General features: G+C 51.3%; 1 protein-coding gene and 1 long non-coding RNA gene across 4 annotated transcripts in view; one reads left to right on the forward strand and one right to left on the reverse strand.

Annotated features, from left to right (window-relative positions):
- Positions 1 to 3,226, reverse strand: part of SHROOM2 (shroom family member 2) — a 136,958-nt gene extending 133,732 nt beyond the window's left edge. For 2 of the 3 annotated variants that reach the window (XM_044234319.1, XM_044234317.1), the window contains exon 1: positions 3,150 to 3,226. In XM_044234319.1, coding sequence (XP_044090254.1) covers positions 3,150 to 3,158 — 9 coding nt within the window. In that variant the 5' untranslated portion in view covers positions 3,159 to 3,226. Of the gene's footprint in view, positions 1 to 1,760; positions 1,926 to 3,149 lie in introns of those variants that run through there. The other variant, XM_044234316.1, reaches the window with a different exon arrangement.
- Positions 2,581 to 14,406, forward strand: LOC122896285. The gene is made up of 5 exons (XR_006382400.1): positions 2,581 to 2,760; positions 3,240 to 3,341; positions 3,487 to 3,671; positions 6,156 to 6,201; positions 12,655 to 14,406. It is a non-coding gene; the product is annotated as an uncharacterized LOC122896285 (long non-coding RNA).
- Positions 14,407 to 15,748: the final 1,342 nt, after the last annotated feature.

Below are 15,748 nucleotides of genomic sequence, written 5' to 3' on the forward strand. Positions count from 1 at the left end.
CAACTGAATTTCAGAGTTTAAAGTGACCTCCAACTTTCCTATATGGAGTAAAGGCAGAAGGCAAGATTTCACCTTAACTAATGTTTTGCAACTTATTCCTTCATTTGTAATAACAAGTCTGGAGCGCCTGGGTGGCTCAGTAGGTTAAAGCCTCTGCTTTCGGCTCAGGTCATGATCCCAGGGTCCTGGGATTGAGCCCCGCATCGGGCTCCCTGCTCAGCAGAGGAGCCTGCTTTCCTTCCTCTCTCTCTGCCTGCCTCTCTGCCTACTTGTGATCTCTGTCTCTGTCAAATAAATTAAAAAAAAAAAAAAAAAAAAAAAAGTATCTTGTAATAACAAGTCTGAGCAAGATACATTGAATTGTGTGTACACCTCTTTTTAAAAGAAATACATGAAGCGCTAAGGGTGTTAGTAATTTACCCGCTATCTTTTAAACTTTTACTATCAGGAATGTCCTCTAAAACCTTTATTAAAAAGGCACAGGGTAATACACTTTAGTACACATATACGCAGAAAACTAACCTCCCTGGGCAAGCTGGACACACTTTGCTCACCATCTTTTCAAAGAACCCAATTTGTTAATGGGTTACACATTAAACTGACAGCAACGACAGCCTCTTTCCTCAGTTGAACATAAATTCAGTGCACATCTAAACAAGCCTCCCCTCGGAGTCTCTGGTTTTGTGAATACAAAAATGAGAGAAAATACAGAACAGAAAAGTTTGGTGTCTCATTCGCTACCTCTCACAACAAAGCCACACCACTTCCCAAATTCACGGGTGGGGTGAGTTAGGAGTGATCTTACACTTTCCTCCCGGTAGTGAAGCAGGAAAGTAGGGAAAAAACCCAGCAAGTCACCTTCAAACTCCTGTAGTCCCCAAGAATTTCTACATTTTAAAGGGAACTTTGTCCCTAGGAAAAGCCTGGCCTAACCCTCCCCAGAGAAACGGAGGCTTTTAACCAGAAGAAAACAGGATGATAGGTTTGTTGTTTTGTTTTCAGAGCTCTGTGCTGAAAGTTCAGCTGGTCAATTTCAAGATCGATTGCTGTTTATATAATTCAAAGTCTAAAGCATCCACCTTCCCCTACCACAGACAATGCAAAACATTTCCTGATCAGACACATTAGAAACTTATTATTGGAGCTCAAATCCCACTTTGAAAAAGGACACTGAAAGTTTCAGTACGTGTCTGCAGGTCCCAGAGCGCCACGGATCTAGGGCTGGAAGCCGAAAGTCAGTAAATATTGATGGGCTGATGGGAATTGAGAAGCTGAGTTGGCGACAGCTGCTCGTCGGGGTTTCCTAGTGATAAGGGAACGGACTGGTTCAAGGGGGTGCAGAACCAAGGGCCTACGGTGACAAACACAGATGGGGACGGTTCTGTCCACCCCCCTGGCACGTGGGACTGTTCCTTGGGCAGCCCCCTGGTCAGTCCCACAGGTGCAGACCGCCGCCGGCGAAGCCGGGAGTGACAGGGGACCCAGCCGGGCCCCTTCTCTAAGGGGGAGGGGAGGGGACCCGGAACAGGAGCCATTTAAACTCTGCGCGGCGCTAGGAATCAGCCGCCGCAGAGCAACCGGAACCACGCACCTTTGCGAGTCCCCGTCACCCCGTCCCCGCAGGTGACCCAGGCACACTAACGCTCCCGGGTTGAGGACACGATTGGCCCGCTCCTCCGAGGCACCCCCACCCCCAACGAGATCCTCCGCCCCGCGCCGACCTCAGGGCTGTCATCGTGAGGGTCCCGCGGCCGCCTCACCTTGGTGATGACCAGCGGCTCGCCGTGCTCGCGGCCGCCCTTCAGGGTGAAGCCCCACGGGGCGCCGCCGCTCAGCTGCACCTCCACCAAGCGCCCGCCGTCGGGCGCCCGCGCCTCGGCCTCGGCCGGGCGCTCCGGCCGCGCGCGGGGCTCGGCGCCCTCCATGGCGCGGGACGCGGAGCGCGGAGGCGGCGCGGCCGCTCAGCCCCCAGGGCCCGTCCGGCCTGCGCCCATGCACTCGGGGAGCCCCGGCCGGCCGACGGCGAGGGAGGGTTAGGGCGCTCCTACCGGCGCCGCCTCCGCCGGCCACCGGCAAACTTGCGCGGCAACTTGGGAGGAAAGTGCCGGCCGGGGCCAGGGAGGGAGCTGGGCGCGGGCTGCGCGGCGCGCGGGGGAGGGCGGGGCGGGCAGGGGCGGGGCGGGCGCGCTCGAGGGCTCGGGCTGCTCGGCGAGCTGGGGGCGGGGCGCGCTCAGGGCTCCCGGGGGCTGCCCGGAGGCTGCCCGGAGGCTGGGAGGGGCGGGTGGAGGCGCGCGCTCTGGGACCCGCGCGGCCTCCAGGGGATAGAGCGGCGAGAGGCCCTCGGGGCAGGGGCGTACGCTCGGGGGTCTCATCCGAGGGGCCCGGAGGGTGGGAGTGGGCGAGGGCGGGCACGCACTCGGCACCCGTGCGGCGGGCCGGGGAGGGGCGTGCGCGCTCGGGACTGCCCCACTGGTCACTCAGAGGGTGGGAGGGGGCGAGGGCCGGCGCGCGGGCCGGCGCGCACACGAACCTGAGCGGCTGGCCGGATACGGGAGCGCGCTCCGCCCCGGCCCCCGCCCCTGTTGCCCGGAGGGTGGGAGTGGGCGGGGCGCGCGCTCGGACCACGAGCTGCGCTGTGGGGTCTGGGGGCGGTCGGGGACCGCGACGCGATGTCCGGCCCTTTCACCCGCGCCAGCGCCGGGCGGCCCTGGGAGGCTCGGGCGCGCCAACCGTCCGCTGCGGGAGGCCGAGTCCCGGCAGGTGAGGTGGCGGAAGCGCCCGCGCGGGGCGGGCAGGGGCGGGGCGGGCGGGCGGCGGGCCGAGTCCCCGGCGCCCTCCATCTTGGAGCGCGCGACCGGCCCTGCGCCCCCGCCTTTGTTCGCGCGGACCGCGGGCTGCCGGAGGCTGCCCAGGTGAGACCGGAAGCGCGGCGGGCGGCCCGCGCGGGTCCGTGCGCCGCCAGCCTGTTCCGGCACCGACGCGCTTTGCTCCCAGGCCCGGGCTTGGGGTGGGGGGGTGTCCCGGGTACCCTCCACGCATCCGCACTGCTCCGGCCCCCCGCGAGAGCCGCCTCCGCCGCGCGGCCCGGGACAAAGCGCTGTGCATAGGAGGGTGCTCCGAAAGTCGCGGCAGAGGGGATGGCGCCTGACCTGTTCCATGAAAGACTAGCCATCCTCCAGTTCCCTGCTGCGGCGCGCCCCGCAGATGAGGAATCGGCTGCTTCTTGGCTCTTCCTATAGTTCCGGTCCAGGGAGTGTTTGCGTTCAGTCCGAGTTCTCACTTTGGTGGAGCAGTGCCACGAGGTCTTCCTGTCCCACGTCTGCGTTGCCTGCAAAGGAGAGGTGGGGGTCCGGAATTACTGGAAGGGTGTGCAACCCATGCCTGCCCCTTTTCAGTTTATGTAAACGTTCGGTATGAAGAAATATCCGCACTGCTGGGTATTTGCACGCTTTGCCCCCAAACCACAATCCTTTATTTCGTTTGTAGTTAACGGAGCTGGATGCTGGTGATCGCCGGTTTCGTCAAAGCAGCTCCCTCCGGGGACTTGGATCAGGTGAATGGGCCGCAAGAGAAAGCTCGGAGACCACTGGACAGGAAGAGTGCGGGGTTCCAGTCCTCGTTAAGGAGGGGCAAAGAGTCCCTACTCTGGCCTCTCTGTCTGCAGTGGTCAGGTGAGGGATTTCCATTCTGTGGTTGGAATCGTTTGTGTCTCACCCGGGGTGCAAACTTCACTGGGCACATGTCATGGCTCTGAGCACAGGTTACTGCCCATGAGTAATTCCAAAGCTACGGTGCCCACAGTGTTTCCAGTCGGGGAATGACGTGAGTTTTTTTCTTCGTAAACAGAGACTTAAGGAGGGTGCCTGTTAGAATCCACCTTAAGCTATCTTCACTGTCGTGGGCATGCGGGTCTGCACACATTGATTAAATTGCACGGACCTGAATACACAAGAGTGCGCGTGAAATGAGGAAATGGAAATAAGCTTCGTAGATGGTGTCAGTGTTCATATTCTGACTGTGAGATGCAGGTGCGGAGGATGTCCCTGTATTCTTTTTTAAAACCACAATGAATCTGTAACTATCTTGATAAAAGTTGAATTAAAAATCTGGACAGACATGGGAAACCCAAAGGGAAAGGACCATACAAATGCACCTAGAAGTTTTTTGGAAGTTCCCTGCTTCCAAAACAGCTCTCCCATCCCCGCCCGGTGGTATTAACTGAAATCTCAGATCTTAACTGGGGCTGAAATTCAGACCAGGAGTCACCAAAGCATTGTCTCCTTAAATCACAGCTAGAGTCATCCCTAGTGTTTTATGTTGGTTATTCAAGATTAGTTATCTGCCACTTAAAGAAGTTCTAATGTTCATTCCTTAAACGTAGGTGCGGGTTTACATTTCTCCTTACTAAATTATCATTTTCCTGGTTTTTTTCTTAATTTTAACATTAGACATTTCTCCCAGCTTAGCATTTTTTGAATATTCATAAGGCTGTTTATATGGATGTTAATAAATACACGGGAAGGGACTGGACCAAATCTGTGTGCTCTGTTTTGAGGTAGATGCCCTCCTCTCAGACCCTGTCACATTCTTTCACTGACACTCTTGGGTTTATGTAGCTGAGCATACCTACTATCACACCTAGACTTCTGTATCATATCGATTATATCCTTATTAGACACTGTCATGTATCTTGGAAGATACCGATATCTTGTGACTGAAAGGCATTGCCCCAGTGTATTAACCCTGCTCCCCTTTTGAAAGCGTTCAGAAAGACACCAAACCAGTGTGGACTGACAGTGGTGATGGCTTTCTTTTCTGAGAACTCCACTCAAGCCAGATTTTCCACGGATATATATTTATCAACATCTAGCTTTTTCTTTTGGAAAGCCAGGGCCAGGTAGCTTCTGGATATTCTCAGCTTCTCGCATCTTGGACATTCAGCTTCATTGCTCTGAAGACCCCAGGGTGAGCATATTCTCTTCAGGACCTGCAGAGCACGACCCTGTGACCATCTGTATCCATCTGTATCTCGGCTTTCAGTAGCCTTGGGTACATAAACCGCATTTTCAGATCTGAGGCTTACTTCCCTTGATAAGAGAGGAGATAGGTGAAGTTAAAGGGAGTTCTCTTAGGCACCTGGCTGGCCCAGTCCATAGAGCGCGTGTGACTCTTTATCTCGGTTGTGAGTTCAAGCCCGGTGTTGGGTGTGGAGATTACTTAAAAGTAAAGATAGTTCTTTCACTTCATCAATGGTGAATGAAGCCATCAATGAATAGAAAGCAGATTGAACCAACTTTCAGAGATTTAATCAGTGGCTAATCCTTTTTATGAAATAGAGTTCAAATTACCTTAGTTTTTTGTTCTAGGGAGAAAAGGGACTTATAATTAGAAAATGTCCTGGAGGATGGGGTTCCAAAATTTTGCCTTTACCTTTCAAACTAGTAGCTCAGATAATCAAGCTTTCTAGAACATCTGTGGCAATTTTTGAAAAGGCAAATTTAGCCATTTTCTACTTAAGCCTCTGTGTACGTGAGTTGGGGTCCCTATGAATTTAGATGGTGGAGAGATCGTCCAGATGAGAGAGCACACAGGTGAGGACAGCTAAAGGAAAACATCGACTGAGTGGCTTTCTCCTTCATCGCCATCACCATTGTCATCATCCTGGTTTCTACAGGTGATTATTGGAAACATGGGCATTTCACTTAACTGCAGATCTGGGCCCAGGGACAGAAGCTGAATGCTGCACAGGTGCGCCCCCATCCCCTCCCTCTCTCACCTCAGGGGGATTTTACTCTCGCTGTTAGGATATTCACAGATTTCTCGGGAGAGACCTCTGTGCAAGAACGGGAGACTGCAGGGTCTTTCCTCACAGCTGGCACCATTGTCCTGTTCGTGGACTGTACGTTGTGAGATTGCATCCTTGCACCCAGCCTCTAGTTGAGGAAGCAAGGAGTAGCAACCAGATAGATAGTGACCACACTCACAGGGAACCTGCCTGGGACCAAGCACATGACGTAAGTGGACTCTGGTCCAGAGCTTCTTGGAGCATGTGTCACCCTGTTTTACAGAGGAAGAGACTGAGAGCCACAGGGGCTGAACACCCTGCTAGAGGTGGCTGAGCTCAGTCTTAAGAAGGACTCCTTCTTCCCTTGCAGGGACCAGTGCCAGACTGGATGTGGCGGGACAGTTGTCACTGAGCCGGTGAGTTGGCTTTCCTCTGTAGGACATTTAGACGGTGAGCCTCCTTTTGAGGTTCCCTTGATCTCCAAACAAAGAGGCTGAAGCCTCCTGTGTGGAAATTTTGCCTATAAAACTGAATGCTAATTTCGGTTTGGTTGAGTTCCAGTCCTGTTTCCTTGGAGACTTGTCTTTAAATTATACGTACGGGCGCCTGGGTTGCTCAGTAGGTTGAGTTTCTGACTCTTGATCTCATCTCAGGTGTTAATCTTAAAGAAATATATATGTATATAATAATAGTACTTTTCAAGTTGGGAATACTTAGCCACTATTTTAAAAGTGTTTAAATTTTAAAATGCAGTTTGAAGGGCGCCTGGGTGGCTCAGTTGGTTAAGCATCCAGCTCTTGATTTTGGCTCAGGTCGTGATCTCAGGGTCATGAGATCGAGACCCGTGTTGGGCTCTGTGCTCAGTGCAGAGTCTGCTTGAGATTCTCTCTCCTCCCCCGTCCCTCCCTCCCCTCATCCCCTCTGCTGCCTCCTGCTCCTCGTGCCCTCTCTCAAATTAAGAAAATCTTTAAAATGTAGTTTTAGAAAGCCACTGGCTATTTTTCACTTTCTATTTTTTTATAAAGTAGCCAACAAGTACTTCTTGAGCACTTTTAACTTGCTCAGCACTGGGGAGTGGTCGCTAAGGAATGTTAGGATGCAGGAAATATGAAACATCAAGTCTAGCCAGTGAAGAAACTAGAATAGGAAGAAAAAACAACCAGAGTACAGTTACGTGCAAAATGACTTTAACTGTAAAAGTGCCAGCAGGAGACAAACCAAAGTAGAGAAGAAAATAAAAACAAGTGACCACAACCATAGGTGAGCTTTCTAAATTTTTCTTTTCTTTTCTTTTTTAATTGTGGAAATTTCAAATGGACACAAAAGGAAGAAGTCTTGTTTCATCCCCGCCCCCTGTCCCCACCTCCCCCAAGTATTTCAAAACACATCCAGGATAGAAGGGCCGAGCTGTCTTGGAGCTGTCTTGGAGGCCGAGAGGAAGTGGAGCCAGGAGTTCGCTGGGTGGGGATCCTGTGAGCAGAGGAATGTTCTTTATAGGGAAGTTGAAAGCATCAGGACAAAAAGGCTGAAACCTCGTTAAGGAGTGCCCCAGTCCGGCTCCTTGGGAGTCTGTGCTGGGCCTGCACTCCCCTGTCCTGGGGAGTGTGCACCCCTTAGGCGTTGGGGGAGTGACTGGGGGCAGGGGGCTGCTATGTGGAGATTGTGACAGGAGAGCAGATGAGAGGCAGTTATGAGGGCAGGTTGAAATGGGAAATGCCCATGGGATACCCTATGAATTTTCTAAGACTATTGTAACAAATTAACATAAGCTGCTTAAGGCCCATTTTTTTCCTTCCCAGAGGCCAGAAGTCTGAAATCAAGGTGTCAGCAGGGTCATACCCCTTCAGAGGCTCTAGGGGAGAATGTGTTCCCTGCCCCTTCCAGGGTCTGGTGGCGGCTGGCATTTTTGGGTTTGTGATCCCATCAGTCCAGCCTTTGCCTCTGTGGTCACCTGGTCTTCTCTTCTGCCTGGGTCCTGTCTCCCTCTGTCGCCTCCCTGTGTTGCTCTCTTACAAGGTCCCTGTGATTGCCTTTAGGGCCCACCTGGAAAACAAGGATGCTCTCTTCATCTCAGAATCCTTAATTTAATCCTGTGTGCAAAGACCCCTTTCCCAAGTAAGGTCCCATTTGCAGGTTCCAGGGTTTAGGACCTGTTCTCTTTGGGGAGCGTTAGTCATCTTACTACAGATAGGCCGGTGGAAATCACTGGGGTGTTGCAGGACAGTGAAGGGTCTCCTGTCCTTAGTTTGGAAGCATTGTGGCTAAAGTGCCGCTGTTCCTGCTGGTAGTTCAGGGGCTCATGGGAGCCACAGATCTGCCAGTCCCGAGGTCGGGGGTGGGGTGGGGTGGGGAGAAGGCTTATCCCACCCTCAAGCCAAGTGAAAACTGCTCCCGGGAGTCCCTCCTAAAGATTTGGGGTATCTACAGGACAGAGGCTGGGATCTCACTCTTGGGTGGCATTTCTGGAAGTGCCATTGATTACTGTTCCTTGTGCAGACATGCACAGAGGGCAGGAGAGGGACAGAGGGCTCAGGAGCACATGTGTGCACCCTCCCAGTCCACCCGGGGAATGTCGCCACATACCCGATTTTCCCGAAATTGACCAACTTAGGGGGCAAACTCTGGCCTGACCCAGGACTACTACTCAGGCTGACAGGTCCCATTTGCCCAGATCCAAGCAGGGATTTTCAATGGTGACTTCTTTGCAAGAGGCAACAGTTTTACTTAGGGAATGGGTAGTGGGGGGTATAAATCATCTGTTACTGTAGTTTGTGAGATGTAATCAAGGTCTCAAGGTCTGAGTGGCTCCCTTAGTCATGCGGATGTGTAGGCCCCCAAGTCTAGCTCTCATTTCTCTCTCCCTGGGGTGCCTGTATGAGGTGGGGGATCTTGCTTTCTGAAGAAGCCAGGGGTTTCCGGGAGGGTAGAGACCAACAGGTTAACCCCTGTTCCGAAACTCAAAATTTTAAGAAGGAGAGTTGATGAGAGGAGGAAAAGCGGGGTAAGAAAGGAGTTCCATGTGTGGGCTGTGTCCGCCACCCTCCGTGGGAGCTGAGGTCAGAGGCAGAGCGCGGGCTGTCAGAGATCAGAGCTCAGAGCAGGGCCTGGCGTACACCGAGGGAATGGGAGTTTTGACACCAGCCCGCAACCTCACCTTCATTTAAAACATTGTATCTGGGGAAGATTCTTTTCAAATCTCAAACACCTTCCCTGACCCAGCCTTCTTATAATTTGCCAAGGACATCGCAGGATAGAAATATGATACCTGAGTCCCAGATACTGTCTGAGTGGTTCTAGTGAAAGCCAACACAGCACTTTTCAAGCCGCAAAAAATAAGTCTGTGTGTGAGATTTCAAGACATCCTTGGACATACTCTCTTTCCAAATACAGCATAAACCTCCCTTGCTATGATATCGTGTGTGTGATTGTGGAATGTCTTTTTATTTCGTACTCCACATTTTGAGAGAGAAAAACCCAGAGTAGGGACGCCTGGGTGATTCAGTCTGTTAAGCATCTACCTTTGGCTCAGATCATGATCCCAGGGTCCTGGGATTGAGCCCTGTGTGGGACTCCCTGTTCAGCGGGGAGCCTGCTTCTCCCTCTGCCGCTCCCCCTGCTTGTGCTCTCTTGCTTGCTCTCTCTCTCTCTCTCAAATAAATAAAATCTGTAAAAAAAGAAAAAGAAATACCCGTTACTTCTGCGAGGCTCTCAGAGAAAGCACAGGGGACTTGGATCTTTGTAACAAGGTCCTTCACAGGGGTACCTAGGTGGCTCAGTGGGTTAAAGCCTCTACCTTCGGCTTAGGTCATTATCCCGGGTCCTGGGATCGAGCCCCACATCGGGCTCTCTGCTCAGCAGGGAGCCTGCTTCCCTCTCTCTCTCTGCCTGCCTCTCTGCCTACTTGTGATCTCTGTCAAATAAATAAAATCTTAAAAAAATAAAAAACAAGGTCCTTCGCAATGCCTAGGCAGCCCCTCCAGGAGCACACTTGGGGGGCTGTGGCATAAAATAACAGCAGCCAGGGAAGTCACACGCTGCCGAGCTCAGTAAATGTTCCTGCGTTCCCTCCCTCTCACCCGCCAACACGGCCACAGCCACACAGACATGGAGAAAGGGGCCATCTGTACTTCCTTAGAGCTGGGATAATTCAGATGTGGGAAGGAGAGGCCCTGGAAATGGAAGCCACTGCGTCTTTGGTGTTGGAGGGACTGTTGATTCGGATGCAGGAAATTCCGTCGCTGGCCACGGGCCAGAATACTTGTTTCAATTGAATCTTTTCACCTGAACTTCAAGGAATGTAGACGTCTTTGACCAGCAGCAAAAATAACAGGAAGGACCAGAAGCCGGCTGGCTGAAGGGTGTTAGAGTTTTTACTACAATGCACAGATGTATTCCAGGCAGACATGGGAAGTTTCTAAACACTTCATTGGTCGGGATGGTTCCTCTTGCGTAATTATACATGTTGGAAGGGCCACAGGAAATACTGTGTGATTAACTTCAAAAGTAAATTCTGCTGGAACAATCGGAGGTTTCCAGAGAGGTTGCAGAGGTACTGCACGGAGCCCCTGCGTCGCCTGGACCCGGTCTGTTTCTGGTCACTGAACTCCTGTTTGAATTTCCCCAGCTGGCACATGAGTGTCCTCTTTTCGGTCCGCAGGGCTCCACTGTGCACTTAGTTGTCATGTCCCCTTTGGTCTCCATCATTCCAGGTTTTCGTGACCTGGAAGTTTTGAGGAGGACTGGCTGGGTGTTTTGCAGAATGTCCCCCAATTTAGGCTTGTCTGATGTTTTCTCGTGACTAGACTGGGTTATGGGTTTGGGGGAAAACACATGCACAGATGATATGGCCTTCTCCGCACCCCACGTCATGGACTCTGGACATCTACATGGCTTGTCGCTTGTGACTGTCACCTTATTACATGGCAAAGGAGGTGGCTTCCAGGTTTCTCACTGTCAAGCTACAGCAAGAATTTTCCCTTTCCTGGCTAACTCTTTTAACAACTTGGGTTTGGGGCACCTGGTGGCTCAGTCCGTTAGCGCCTGCCTTTGGCTCAGGTTGTGATCCCTGCTGGGATGGAGCCCCACAACAGGCTTCTTGCTCCGCGGGGAGTCTGCTTCTCCCTCTCCCCTGCACTCACGCTCTCTCATGCTCACTCTCAAAAATGAATAAAATCTTAAAAAACAAAAACCCAAGAACTTGGGTTTGACAATGCATGGGTGTTCTGTGGGAAGTCACACTGATTCTGTGGTATCCACCAAATTCATACCTGGACGGGCTATCCTTAAGACCAAATAAAGATGCTGAAGTCAACGTAAAGCACATTGAGAGAAATGGAGTAATTGTGAAAGAGACCTTACAGCTTGCAAAGGCAAAAATGTGTAGGGTTTGGGCCGCTAAGAATCAATTTCTGATTCCTGTGATGGACTAAAGACATGTCCTAAGTTTGGGAAACTCGGGGTATACACATGGTTTCCTCTAGATGTTCAACTAGGAGCAATGCAGTGAGACCCAAAAATACGGCAGGGGGAGACCCATTGCATTTAAATGGTCAGAGTCCCCTCAGAGGACCGGCGGACCCCCGTTTTCTATGTTAATGTCTTTCAGCCCTTCTGAAACTGACACACGTGCCGTAGCGTGGGTACCAGACAGATGTTTCCGCAGCGTTCACGGCCAGGTTGACGTAAGGGTATATTATCTCCTAGCACGCTGTGTTTCTAACCACACGCTGAACCCTTGAGGTTAATGTGGGTTTCCTATTCCCTGCCCGTGGCCACTCGAGTACCAGCGAAGCAGTCATTTCAAAATTAGCCCACGTCTGAGTGTGTTTCTTTCTTTTTATTAGATATCCGCAATTTGACACTCTCGTGTAGATGAAAGCCGCGGAGCATGTAATAGTCCTCCCAGAAATGATCATCCTCTCGTTTCGCTGTATCAGTATAGTGTGCTGCGAAAGAAACCTCAGATTTGATCAAAGTTTGAAATAGGTGACCTGTACCCATATGTGTACATCCTCAGCACCCCCCCCCCGGCCGCCATACTTCCTTGCAAAGTGCAGTTATGGTCCCAAGACTTCAAATTTGGCCACCTGTGACCTGCCTCCCGCTTCTCAAACGCCGACTCCTTCTTGCTTCAGAGTGGTGGGGTGAGGAGACGTAGTTCCGTGGTCCCACTGGCTCGTAGCGGGTCGTGGCTGCCGTTCCTTCCGGTTCCCCTCTAGAGGAAGTGCTTGTGGTGTCGTCTGCCTGGATTTGATTGTCACTTCTACGGCCTTCACGACCTTAGGCAAGTTTCCTTACCTCCTCTGGTGGTGCCTTAGGTGTAGAAAGGAGATAAAAAGCTGAGCCACAGGCTGGAGGGGAGAGTTAGGCAAGACCTTGAGTACTTAGTGCTGTGGGTTGGGGACGGCAGTGAGGTAGTAGTAGTGCTAGATGACTTATCTTCTTCTTCTCCGAACACAGAGGACGCCCCCCCCCCCCCCCCCCGTCTCCCTCCCACGGCCCAGTCTGGTCTCCTCTCTTCTCAGGCCGGGACCACATAGCTCCGACTCAGAGTCTGCCTGTTGCAGAACTGGAGATGTGCTCCTGGACACTCTTTCTCAATCTGTGAATTCCTGGGTTTCTGTCAGAGGAAAGAGCAAGGTTCCTTCAAGCCAAGACTCTCCTGCTTTGGTCAGGGGAAGTCCGTCCTCTACCTGGCAGCAACCACAGGGCAGGCTCGCTGAGCTCTACACCTGGGTTCAAAACCCATGCATTGTGTGGCGTGTGGCGGATAGAGAAAGGGGTTCAATGTCAAGGTGTAAGCCACTGCGACTCCTTTTACTCTCTTAAAGCTTTATAGCCAATCCTGAGCATTTTTGTCTGTTCTCCAGGGTCAAACGGAGCAAATTTAGTTGTGGATGGAGGGCGAAGTCATCTTTCCAGCCCGCTAACACATTCCGTGAGCTCCAGGGGGCAGCCTTGCGGCTCTCTGAGGAAGGAAGCCCTCAGGTGAACGACACTCGCTCCGCCAACACTCTCGGAGCGCCCGGGCAACCAGACGTTCCTAGGATTTGAGGTGCCCACGCGAGGAACCGCCTTTCCTGGTTGCCTGACAGGAGTGGGTGCTCCAGTGTTCTTGTGTGGTCAGACAACCCTGAGGGGGCGCTGTGGTGGACAGCCATCACCCCGTCTGCTGGCAGCCACGCTCTGTGTATTCCTTCCACTGGGTGCGAGCAGGACCCATGACCCACTTCGAAGCCATAGGATGTGGCAGAGGTGACGGGACATCCGCTTGGTGATTATGTCGCAAAACATTGTGACTCTCACTTGGTGGATTCTTCTTGCTGGCTTGAACGAATGAAGCTGCCTGACTGGAAGCTGCCTCGTGGAGAGACTCATGTACCAAGGAATGGAAGGTGGCCCCCGGCCAACAGCCCATGAAGAGTGAAAACTCGTCACTGAACATGGAAGCACGTGCTTGGAAACAAACGTTTTCCCACTTGAGCCTTCAGGTGAGACTAGCCTAGTCAGCATCTTAATTGTAGCTGTTGAGAGATCCCAAAACGGGAGACCCAGCTAACCCACACCTGGATTCTGAAGCCGCAGAAACTGAGAAAATAAGTGTGTTGTTGATTTCCCGTCTGGCACGTAAGGAGCTTACACTCACCACTTCAGCCTAACAACCAAAACCTGAACGAGCCAAAAAATCCTCTCTTCATAGATCTGTTAGCGAAGCGAGGTCACAGAACAAACTGTGGTGTCCCCCCCACCCCCAGCCAACTGAAAGGACAGGCAGATGCGACAGCCACAGCTCCCTGGAGCTGACACCCATTGGCTGAAGCTTCTACAGGAATCGCTGCGGAGGTAGGAAAGTGTGTGAACTGTAACTGACCAGTTGCTGGAGGCTCAGTGTAGATGCTCCCCACGCTTTTGTGAGTTTCACCTCCTAGGGCTCTACCAGGTTCTCCCAGTGAAGGCTGGAGAAAAGATTGCTTGGGCGTCCTGCAGAGAGAGGGGAGAAGGGGCCATTTTTAAGTCTGCCGGAGCATTCTGTTGTTCTGAGCAAGACCTACCCTCAGGAGAAACTTGACCCTGACCATTGGGGGTTACTGGAACCTAACTACCCTGGGGGAAGGAAATCCCCAACCCCAGTCTCCTGAGGCCCTCATCGGGGACACAACAAAGAGTCGTTTACGAAGTTCACAGCCAAGGGGTACAGACTTACTACAAGACTGAGACCTAATCATAAACTGCCTCTCCTCCCCGTCACCTCCTGACGACCCCACTAACAGCCTGTTTATCCCGATTCTTTTTACCCAGCACATTATGATAATATGTCCAGCCTTTTTTTTTTTTTTTTAAGGGAGTAAGGAGCAGATTGGGGAGAGAGAGTCTTAACGCGGGCTCCACAGCCAGCGAGGAGCCTGGGGTGGGGCTCAGTCTCACAACCCAAACGAGTATTGACCTGAGCCAAAACCAAGAGTCAGCCCTGTTGAGCTGTCCAGGCGCCCCCATGTCCAGCTTTAAACAAAGAGCTGCCAGGCATGCTAAAAGACAATAAACACAGTTTGAAAAGACAAAGCAAGCATCTGCTCTGTACTCGGGGATGTTGGAATAAAAATGTCTGTTGCTTTCGGCTGCTATATTTGGGTCATTTGTTATGTAGTGTGGATTACTACAATGACAACCATTTCTGCAAGTCCTGTGGGATGGAACCCAAGTCACCCTTCACAGGACTTCCCTTGACAGCAAATCTGTGCTTGGTCTCCCTTTCAGGATCACATGGTTCTGCCCCTTCCTGCCTTTCCCTGGAAACTTCCCTATGCATCCTCACCTTGGGGTCTGCGTGACAGGTTCCAGCCGCTCCCACAGACGCCTGCTGCCATCTTTGCGCACGTGTCCGATGTCCAATCTTTCTTTGCATCTTGTATCCTTAGACGCTAAGACTGCACATCGAACTTCAGAAACGTCCCTCCTGGTTTCTAACCAGCTAGGCTTTAGACTGGCCTTTTTTTCCAGTTTTTTGGGGTTTTTAGAAATGATTTTATTTATGGATTTGAGAGAAAGTGAGAGAGCACAGGTGGGGGGAGGAGCTGAGGGAGAAGCAGGCTTCCCGCTGAGCAGGGAGCCCGACATTGGGATGGATCCCAGGACCTTGGGATAATGACCTGAGCCGAAGGCAGACGCATAAACGACGGAGCTACCTGGGCACCCCAGTGTTGTCTTTTTTTTTTTTACTTGGAGATAAGACATTCAAGAACATGTATACAATCAAGACATAATTTCAAATTGGAATGGATTTACTAACTTTTGATTGGATAAGTCATTTCCATCATTCGTGATTTTAAAAGCACAGATACAGCTTTTTTGAAGTCCAATTTGGCTGCCAATCAAGGGTGTAATGCTTTTACACTTGTTAAGAGATTAAGAGATAATCTTGAGTGTGCCTTTAATGTATGTGTGTGTGTACTTTGAAAGCCACTCCAAAGACAGATTTATGTAAAAGAATTTGCCTTTAATTGCCCTTGTGTGTTTGTCAATTGAATTCAAATACACAGCTGAGCACTGGGCCTCAGATTTATTACATTCTTTTTTTGGGCATTAGAAATAGTCATTAAAAAGAATTTTCTCTTTTTGAGCTGAAAGGCCTGAATGTCCGCATCTAGAATCCCGTGAATTGAACTGAAAAGCTAGTATTCCTAATTATAAAGAGTGATACAGAAATGTCTTCAGACATGTAAATGCAAGGGTAATTGTTTCTTACATGAAGAATTGTACAATTACTTCTGCTTGCATGCACATCCCAAAAAAGCATATAAAATGCTGGTTTGGATGGAAAACACTGCCCTGGACTTAACTCACCACCGAACTGTCCTTACTAGTTCATGCCTGTCCATTTACCTGTGGCTCCATTCTTTCAGTTACTAAAACTTTTAAGATTTTATTTATTTATTTGAAAGAGAAAACACAAGCAGGGGGAGTGGC

The sequence above is a fragment of the Neovison vison genome, chromosome X (assembly GCF_020171115.1).
Source record: "Neovison vison isolate M4711 chromosome X, ASM_NN_V1, whole genome shotgun sequence".
Lineage (NCBI taxonomy): Eukaryota > Metazoa > Chordata > Mammalia > Carnivora > Mustelidae > Neogale > Neogale vison.